General features: G+C 37.8%; 2 protein-coding genes across 2 annotated transcripts; both read left to right on the top strand.

Annotated features, from left to right (window-relative positions):
* The first annotated feature begins 1,530 nt into the window (after window positions 1-1,530).
* On the top strand, window positions 1,531-3,161 carry LOC111382693. The gene is made up of 2 exons (XM_023006731.1): window positions 1,531-2,753; window positions 2,810-3,161. Exons 1-2 carry the CDS (start codon window positions 1,531-1,533, stop codon window positions 3,159-3,161), a joined length of 1,575 nt encoding a protein of 524 aa, XP_022862499.1.
* A 3,525-nt stretch (window positions 3,162-6,686) lies between these two features.
* LOC111382695 (myb-related protein 308-like) lies at window positions 6,687-7,997 on the top strand. Its single transcript, XM_023006733.1, has 3 exons — window positions 6,687-6,869; window positions 7,074-7,203; window positions 7,365-7,997. Exons 1-3 carry the CDS (start codon window positions 6,737-6,739, stop codon window positions 7,948-7,950), a joined length of 849 nt encoding a protein of 282 aa, XP_022862501.1. The 5' UTR covers window positions 6,687-6,736; the 3' UTR covers window positions 7,951-7,997.
* Window positions 7,998-10,162: the final 2,165 nt, after the last annotated feature.

The following is a 10,162-nucleotide window of genomic DNA, read 5'->3' as shown; positions in this document are numbered from 1 at the left end:
TGAAAATTTAAAAGATGACATTTTTGATAATGCAAAAAGTCAAATTTTGACACGCAATGAAATTTCCTCATAAATAAATAAAAGGGAAAATTGTAGCTGAGGTACCAAACCTTTCGTTTATTAGCAGACTTTGCCCAAACCTTTAGTTTGTGCCACTGGAGATACCAAACCTTTAAAAATGTGTGGGGCCAGTCCAAAATGACGGTTTCCGTCTGTTTGACCTCCAAAACCGTCAGTTGACCCCTTTAATGATAATTTCAAGAATTTTCCCCAAATAAGTGAAGGGCAACATGGTCATTACACACATTTCCCTCATCAACATCAAACATGTCCATTGCAACTTCCTTCCACTCACCATCCACTATGGAACTTGCAAAAACCCACGAAGAAGACGAAACGGACTTCGAAGAAGACGAACATCCAGTGGAAATTGCAGCCCACATTCGAGGCTCTCTTCCCCAACCCGTGTATGGTAAGTGTCTTCCCTTGTTTTCGGTTTACGGTGTGAAGCTGTATGATTATGAAGTTCCCCTGTTCGATTGTGTTCACGTACTGGGGAATTCAAAAATTTCAAGTGATTTGGTGTATTAGAGCGTAATGCTTGTGTAGTATCTTTTCTGCACATAATCGTTGCTTGAATTGAAAAGGGCTAGGGCTTAACTTCCTTTTTTGGGTGTTTTTCAGGGGAAAATTCAAAGTACTTCAGCATACGGCTTCATCATGGTGGAATTTTATTGCAGAAGATGAGAAATTTTGTGTATGAGCATGGGAAAATAAGTTATATAGACTATATAGGCCCTGATTTCTTCAATAGATTTCTTTTGGACAATGCCGTGAAGATGTTAGGATATTCTGATAGAATTAGATATCTGTACAAGATGGAGAAGAAAAGAATGAGTGAAGGTTCATTTTGGTTGGTTAAAGACTCAGATTTCATGAATTTAGTGAAGTGGCTTGGTTATAATAGGACATCTGAACTGTATTGCTTGCCTGTAGTTGAGGTTTTGGAGTTGCCTTGGTATGAAATAGAACAGAAGGATGTTCGAGTGTTTGATTGTGAGACTGATGAAGAGTTGGTGAAGGTTCAAAAGTCTGGTGAAGCATTGAATGAGCAGCAACCATGTCATGCAATTGAGATTTTTGATGAATCAGTAGAAGGTGATGATGTGTATGTAGTTGATGAATTGGATGACATGGAAGCAGATGAAGAGGAAGTTTATACAGTGCATGGAACAGAGCATGAGTATACAGAGGTTGATTTTATAGGGGCTGAAGTAGACTCACATGAATCAGAAGTGCATGCTGCTGAACCAGAGAGACCACATGATGTTGAACCATAGTTGAGGTCTGAACATGAGCTGCATGACGCTGAACCACAGCAGCAGGCTCAGCAGGAGCTGCATGCTACTAAACAAGAGGTGCAGGCTGCTGAACATGATGTCGAGCAGCCTGCTGAAATTGATGTGCATGCTTCTGGACCACAGCAGCAGGCTCAGAATTAACACATTTGTAGATGAGCACACATGTACCATGGTGTGGCAAAATAGAAGGGTTAATTCAGGTTTTCTGGCAAGAAACCATGTGAGAAAATTTAGGTCTGATCCAAACATTCCAACGAGTAGTTTTATGGAGACTGTGAAAGAGGACTGCATGTATGAGATTTCAAAGCATCAGTTCTACAGGACAAGATCGAAATGTGCAGAAGTTATTAATGGGATTGTAGCTGAGCAGTACAAAATTTTATGGGATTACGGTGAGGAATTGAAGAGAACAAATCCAGGTAGTACAGTCCAAATCGAAGTTTCGGGACATACTTTTAAGAGAATGTACATCTGCATAGGGGCTTGTAAGGAAGGGTTTAAGGCTGGGTGCAGGCCAGTTGTTGGGTTGGATGGATGCTTCCTAAAATTTGCAGAAGGTGGACAGTTGTTGGCAGCTGTTGGCATTGATGGTGAGAATTGTATGTTCCCGTTAGCATGGGCAGTTGTGGATGCAGAGAACAAAACAAACTGGCAATGGTTCATAGAATTGTTGGTTGGTGACATAGGGATGCACAACCCTCGAGTTTGGACATTCATTTTCGACAAACAAAAGGGTTTGGTGGATTCCATAAGTCAATACTGTGAAGGAGCGGAGCATAGGTGTTGTGCTAGACATCTTTATAGCAATTTCATCTTGGCATACAAAGGTCTGGCACTTAAGAACTTATTTTGGATTGCAGCAAGGGCAACAACAGTGCTGGAGTGGAAGAGTGCAATGAATGAGTTAAAAGACATAAGTGAAGAGGCTTACAACTGGTTCCTTGAAAAACCTCCTTCCCAGTGGACCAGATCCCATTTTGAAGAGCATTCAAGATGTGATATCCTTCTTAATAATTTGTGTGAGGCATTCAACTCTTCCATTGTTGTTGCCAGAGACAGGCCCATCATCTCCATGTTAGAGAAAATTCGGCATCAGCAAATGATAAGGATGAATGCAAAAAGGGAAGCGGCAGAGAGGTGGGATCATGCATTCGGGCCAAGAATTGTGAAAATCATTGAGAAGGCTAAGTCTGAGGCAAGGTACTTGAAGGCAGACTATGCAGGCAACCAGAAATTTGAGATAAGCAGCAGAGACGGTTTGAGGTGGAGCGTTGACTTGACAGAACATGCATGTGCTTGCAGAAAATGGCAGCTCACTGGAATACCATGTCCCCATGCAATATCAGGCATGCTTTCAAGGGATATTGGCATATATGAGTACATCGACCCATGGTATAGCAAGGAGACATACCTGAAATGTTACTCCCCAGTGATCCACCCGATGTCAGGCTTGAACTGTGGCCAGAATTGGGAAAGCATCCTCTCACTCAACCTCAGAAGAGAAAACAGGCTGGAAGACCCAAAAAATTGAGGAAGAGGTCACAGGCAGAGCCACCTACAGGCGTGAAGATGGGAAGGACTAGCATGAAGATGATGTGTAAACGCCGTGGAGGGTCTGGACATAACAAAAGAAGCTGTAAGGAGGCACTGCCTGGTGACGATAGTTCACAGCAACAGTCTCAAGCAACCACACAAGAAGATACACATACCAGATCAACAAAGGGAAAGAGAAAAGCACATTCAACACAAACCTCCAAGTCAAAGACAAAGAAGTCCAAGCATAGAGGATCGCAATCTTGAACATCACGTGGTTTCTCTTGTATAGTTACCTTTTTGGGGAAATGCTGTGGTTTTTTGTAAACTGAACTGGAAATATATGCTTCCAATGCTGTTTATTTTGTAGATGTAACTGGAATTTTTGATGAAATTGTTCAATGTGATGATAATGTTGATGTCGAATATCTTGCATTATGTTTCTGCTTTTCGCCGTTGGTTTCTGAAATTGTATTCGTAAGATCTGATGTGCTGGCGATTATGAAATATATGAGAATGTTTGATACTTCCTATGAACGTATTATCAAACGTTTGGTACTTTTACTGCAATGTTTTTAAAGATTTGGTACTCTGTCTGAAATCATTAGAAAAGGTTTGGTACTGATTCTGCGAATCGTTATAAGGTTTGGTACCTATGGTGCACCTTCTTCAGATAAGTTTGAAGTGTAATCTGCTCTTTTAATTTCACATTTGACATAGAGGCCAGGAAAATATCGTTAAANTGAACTGTGGCCAAAATTGGGAAAGCATCCTCTCAATCAACCTCAAAAGAGAAAACAGGCTGGCAGACCCAAAAAATGAGGAAGAGGTCACAGGCAGAGCCACCTGTAGGCGTTAAGATGGGAAGGACAGGCATGAAGATGACGTGTAAATGCTGTGGAGGGTCTGGACATAACAAAAGAACCTGTAAGGGAGCACTGCCTGGTAAAGATAGTTCACAGCAACAGTCTCAAACAACCACACAAACAGAGTCCCAAGAAGATACACATACCAAGGGGAAGAGAAAAGCACATTCAACGGAAACCTCCAAGGCACAGACAAAGAAGTCCAACAATAGAGGATCGCAATCTTGAACATCATGTGGTTTCTCTTGTATAGTTATTTTTTGGGAAAAATGATGTGGTTTTTTGTAAACTGAATTAGAAATATGTGCTTCCAATACTATTATTTTGTAGATGTAACTGGAATTTTTGATGAAATTGTTGAATGTGATGATAATGTTGATGTCGAATATCTTGCATTATGTTTCTACTGTTTGTCGTTGGTTTCTGAAATTGTATTCGTAAGATCTGATGTGCAGGCGATTAGGAAATATATGAAAATATTTAATACTTCCTCTGAAAGTATTATCAAACGTTTGGTACCTTTACTACAATGTTTTTAAAGGTTTGGTACTCTTTCTGAAACCACTAGAAAAGGTTTGGTACTGATTCTGCGAATCGTTATAAAGTTTGATACCTATATTGTACCTTCTTCAGATAAGTTTGAAGTGTAATCAGCTCTTTTAATTTCACATTTTACATAGAGGCTAGGAAAAGATCATTAAATTTCAAGTCAAAAGGTACAACACAATTTTTCCTTTTTACATATGCATTTCACAACATCTAGCACATGGCTCCAATTCAAAACCCTAAACTCAAATTTCTGGAACTAAAAACTAAAATACCTAAGAACAAACCCAGTTTGCAAACACTCCACACACAAAGTCAAAGAGCTAGATCTTCCACACATTTGGTCTTGTTGCTTGAAGGGTGTTGATTTCAGCTTCCATTTCCCTCCTAGCTCGTAATAGACTAGGAATCAGTTCTTTCGATCTCTCACACATCGGAGGGTCACACCACATAAAAAAGGTGCATCCACCCACATTTTGGCTTCGAGGACAAGTGAGAAATCTTCTTCCCGGGTTCAAGTTCGTCCATGAGGTCTTCATCTGCACTGGGGAACCACATCTGCATACAGTCCCCTCCATCTTCTTGCTAACTCTTTTTACTACCTGTGAGAGAGAAGGTAGGTATATATAGTGATAAAGAAATGGAGAGAAATAAACAGTGAAGTTTTTAGTTGAGGAGGGAAATGTGTGTAATGACTATGTTGCCCTTCACTTATTTGGGAAAAATTCTTGAAATTATCATTAAAGGGGTCAACTGACGGTTTTGGCGGTCAAACAGACGGAAACCATCATTTTGGACTGACCCCACACATTTTTTAAAGATTTGGTATCTCCGGTGGCACAAACTAAAGGTTTGGGCAAAGTCTGCTAATAAACGAAAAGTTTGGTACCTCGATTGCAATTTTCCCTAAATAAAATCCTCTTTAGTTTTGTGGAAAACATGCCACATTCAATTAATTTAGATTGGACCAAGCAAGATAATTGATATTAATTCGTTAGTTGTTCTACATATTGTGATTATTGGACATAAATTGACATGTCACGTGAACTTGTGCCTAGCATTCATGTTGCTACATAGAATTATTCAAAGAAAGAAGAGTCATTAAACTCCAACAATTTCCAACACCATCAATGACATTAACACATGAAAGAACTTCAACGTCGAATTTCTTAACATTTTGAGTATCCAGAAGTACCTCAAATTAAAAACAGTAACTTACATTTCATAAGCGTAAATCGACTCATATTAAATTTTAATGAAATATTTAGGAGTTTCAATTCCACTATTTAACCGTATTCCTGTCCCTTTCATATTTTGGTTCAATTATTCTGATGCTGGTCATTAAATTCAAGATAGAATATTAAATTTAGTCTCTCGAATACTAATTAATATATCTCTAAATATAAAATTTTTCTATCTCGATTAATAGTTTGATAAGTGATGCATAGGCACATAGAACAACTACATGAATATGTAGAAATTTCTCAATTTAACAAAAAATTCACGAAAACAAGATTGTGTATTCTAATATACAATCTTTCGATTTAACATGTAATGAATATCATATAGTTAAATTCTCATTAACAAACATGAAAATAATTCATGTCAATCCAACAAAACTTATAAAAAGAAAAACATAAAAAATGAATTAAAATATTATAATAAAATTATTTTACAAGGAGAATGTATGATTGTGAACGAATGTAAAAAATATAAATTTAAAAAATGAGGACCAAACATAATCTAAATTACGATCCTTCTAAGGTACCAAGTGCTCCTTGACCCATATTAACGACTAAAGAGTTTGGTGACTTAAGTGAAATGATGCTATAAGTTTGGTGACTAAATGAGTTTTTCACTTGCCAAGCTTGATGACTTAATAATGAGCCAAAAATTTGCCTTTCATCACGACCACTAATTTTGTTGAATTCAGATGATGAAGACAAACAGAGTGCTAACAAAAACAAAGTACAGTGACGAATTTGGAATGAAATCCTACCTCAAAAATGGAGTTTTAACGATGATTGGAACTGTTAAGTACGGATTAACAATGTTTCTGAACTAAAAGGTACGAACGCAAGTATTAAAAAAAAAAAAGGTTTTGTATCAAGTCAACGGGAAGTCCAGTGTGGGGCCAGTGGAAAAATCACGAGGAAATGTGTTAAGCAAAGCCCTTTTTCCGTAAATCTACAACCCGATGAAGAGTGACATCCACATGGCCCTGTCAATTCTCTCCGAAGTGTGCATTGAGACATGAATTTTCTTGGAAGGACATTTCTTTGAAAATAAGGGCCTCGGGCATTTATAATCACATCAATCACCTGTGTTACACGTTTTTGGTCTTCTTTTAAGTCTTTCAATTTCCATCAGAGGACAACATTGTTACATAGTGTCTGTAAGAGAGAGAGAGAGAGAGAGAGAGAGAGAGAGATGGAGATAAGTCCTTATTATGAGAAAAATACAGTGAAGAAGGGATCTTGGACTCTAGAAGAGGATAGAAAGTTAACAGCGTATGTGACTAAGTACGGCTGTTGGAATTGGCGTCAAATTCCCAAGTATGCAGGTACCTGGATTTTAGTATACAGGGAATAATTGCGTGATATAATTTTTCTTTCTCAAATGACATGCCTTTAGCTGTGTAGATTGAGGCATAATCCTCACAAATGAATTTACAATAATTTCTTCTTTTCTGGCTTTGATCATTTTCGTGTATAAAATTTATATGTCATCATTTGAAAACATTTATTCATCAACTTGCTTTGTAAAGGATTAGCTAGGTGCGGAAAAAGTTGCAGACTTCGATGGATGAATTATCTGAGGCCAAATATCAAAAGAGGCAACTACAGCATTGAAGAAGACGAGATGATCATTGAACTACACAAATTACTTGGGAATAAGTAAGTACAAACTTAATTTTGACTTTTATTGAATCATATATCTTCAGGTTCAGCAAAAAATAACTGAGTACAAAATATATATATATATATATATATATATATTAATAATAGGGTGAAATATATATTAGAGATTGTAATTAACAATTCACACTCTGCTGCAGATGGTCAGCCATTGCAGCCAACTTACCAGGAAGAACAGACAATGATATAAAAAACCATTGGCACACCTCCCTCAAGAAACGCTCAAAAGAAGTTTTCATCCCTGACGAACCACTAACCAGGACGAGAAGTTCGAAAAAAGATCAAAATATATCATCAAACGTTGAAAATGATGACATTTCGAAAAGTAGCTCCCTCAAGAAATGCTCAAAAGAAATTTCCATCCCTGACAAACCACTCCCTGGAAGCAGCAGGACGAGAAGTTGGGAAAAAGATCAAAATTTATCATCAGTCCTTGAAAATGTTGACATTTTGAAAAGTTCAAAAAATCCACCCCAGCCAGCATCGAGTCAGTTTTCCACTTCCACTATGGAAACAGATGCTACCAACCGCACAAATGTAGCAGCAGAGTTTGCAGAATTAAATGCTGAAGATGGTGGAAACTTTTGGACTCAGCCATTTTTGCTAGAGGGAAGTACTAACGATATTCATGGACCATTGGTGGAATCTGAGCTTCAGTGTTCATATTTTGCTTCCCACGGTGGAGAATTTGTATACTCTACTGGGGTTGATCTATTTACTTGGTGAAAATTACAGAAAGATCTATTTGTTGGATAATTTAATACTTTAAATTACTGGATCTTTCATGTTAAATCATCAAGAAATATAAGAATTAAAGCGGAAGCATACCTGAATCTGACATAGTTAATGCAATATGAATTTCGCGGTATGATCTTCCAAATCTACACACAGTCTCCTTTACTCTCTGTGATGAGATGCAGTAGAGAATGAATAATACGTTGCGTGTGATCTGGGGACCATAACCTATTTATATGGGGATGCCCTTTGACCTAATTCGGCCCATCATAGAATTAGGACTTGGGCTCGGTCTCTACATATATGTAAACCCATACTTTAACTGGATACATTAAAACCCAAAATCGAAGCCTTATTAGATCACTTTAATTGGGCTCAACTGAATTCGATAGCTTATAATTTAACACACAATTATTCACACATATAAGCCCATCTTTAATTAAAAATCCTTACAATCTCCCACTTAGGCTATATGTGTTACCTTATAATTGTACATTAAACATAACCTTATGAGTACTTAGAATTTTGCTATCATTACCGAATGTATCCCCAAACAATCCCGTCCATCAATCATATCAATATAGGATCAAAGCGGCTTTCGCTACTTTCACGTAGCTAAACCCATCAATGGTCACGTATATCAATATAACTGAATGACATGGATCAAGCATGGATGTGTAGCATGGAAATTACATGTAATGTGATCTGTAACATGCCTATTTCCAACTGGTCCACCTTAATACCTTAGTGAGATCATTTTAAACAAGTTCAGAGATAATTAACCAAATAACTTTATAACTGAAAATAACTTTAACTTTAAACCGTATCCAAAATAACAGTACATGTGTCCAATATGAAAAGCAAAAATGCAAACTCCCATTGAAACTAGATATCCTCAAGAGACATTGCACCTATATGAGCAGTGTGCTCATGAAAAATCTTGGGTATCAATCCCTTAGTAAGCGGATCCGCAACCATAGAGTTTGTCCCAATATGTTCTATTAACACCTGTCCACTCTGAACTCTTTCTTTAACGGCAAGGAACTTGATCTCTATGTGTTTTGACTTTGTCGAGCTCCTGTTGTTATTGGAATACAGCACTGCTGATTTATTGTCACAAAATATCTTAAGTGGTCTTTCTATATTGTCCACAATACGCAGTCCAGTGACAAAATTGCGCAGCCATATTCCATGATTTGATGCCTCATAACACGCCATAAACTCCGCTGCCATAGTGGAAGTAGCTATGAGTGTCTGCTTAGCACTCTTCCATAAAATAGCACCTCCAGCAAGCAGGTAAATATAGCCTGAAGTGGATTTCCTACTATCTTGGCATCCCGCGAAATCGGAATCAGAATAACCGATGATCTCCAACTGATCCGATCTCCTGTATGTGAGCATGTAGTCTTTTGTTCTCTGTAAATACCGCATGACTCGTTTGGCTGCTTTCCAATGATCCATTCCGGGTTACTTAAATATCTCCCTAGCATCCCAACGATGTACGTTATATCCGGACGTGTACAAACCTGAGTATACATCAGACTCCCTATAGCTGAGGAATAAGGAATCTTCTGCATTTCTTTAATTTCCAAGTCATTTTTAGGGCACTGACTTAAGCTGAACTTGTCACCTTTAGCCACAGGGGTGTCACATGGTTTACAATCTTGCATGCCATATCTTTTAAGTACTTTTTCGATATAACTCTTTTGTGATAATCCAAGAATACCTCGAGAACGATCTCGGTGTATTTGAATTCCTAATACAAAAGAGGCATCATCAATATCTTTCATCTCAAAATTCTTTGCTAGAAATCTCTTGGTTTTGTGCAATAAGCTTATATCGTTGCTGGCAAGCAATATGTCATCGACATATAAAACCAGAAAAATATACTTGCTCCCATTGAACTTGTGGTATATACAATCATCAACCAAATTCATCTCAAAACCAAATGAGATGATCACCTGATGAAACTTGTAATACCATAGACGAGATGCCTGTTTGAGCCCATAGATGGATTTCTTTAATTTACAAACCATTTGCTTTGCATCGTCCGATACAAAGTTTTCTGGTTGTACCATATAAATTGTTTCATCAATGTCACCATTGAGAAACGCTGTCTTAACATCCATCTGATGTAGCTCAAGATCGAAATGCGCTACCAATGCCATTATAGTCCTGAAAGAGTCTTTCGAAGAAACCGAAG

The sequence above is a fragment of the Olea europaea genome, unplaced genomic scaffold (genome assembly GCF_002742605.1).
Source record: "Olea europaea var. sylvestris unplaced genomic scaffold, O_europaea_v1 scaffold2551, whole genome shotgun sequence".
Taxonomy (NCBI): domain Eukaryota; kingdom Viridiplantae; phylum Streptophyta; class Magnoliopsida; order Lamiales; family Oleaceae; genus Olea; species Olea europaea.
Note: the sequence above shows the minus strand (reverse complement) of the source record. Positions and strands in the feature narration are given on the sequence as shown.

Coding starts and splice junctions, on each gene's coding strand:
- LOC111382693 (XM_023006731.1), top strand. CDS start 1,531: ATGGTGTGGCAAAATAGAAGGGTTAATTCAGGTTTTCTGGCAAGAAAC. Junction 2,754..2,809: donor TATGAGTACATCGACCCATG/GTATAGCAAGGA, acceptor ACCCGATGTCAG/GCTTGAACTGTGGCCAGAAT.
- LOC111382695 (XM_023006733.1), top strand. CDS start 6,737: ATGGAGATAAGTCCTTATTATGAGAAAAATACAGTGAAGAAGGGATCT. Junction 6,870..7,073: donor TCAAATTCCCAAGTATGCAG/GTACCTGGATTT, acceptor TGCTTTGTAAAG/GATTAGCTAGGTGCGGAAAA. Junction 7,204..7,364: donor CACAAATTACTTGGGAATAA/GTAAGTACAAAC, acceptor ACTCTGCTGCAG/ATGGTCAGCCATTGCAGCCA.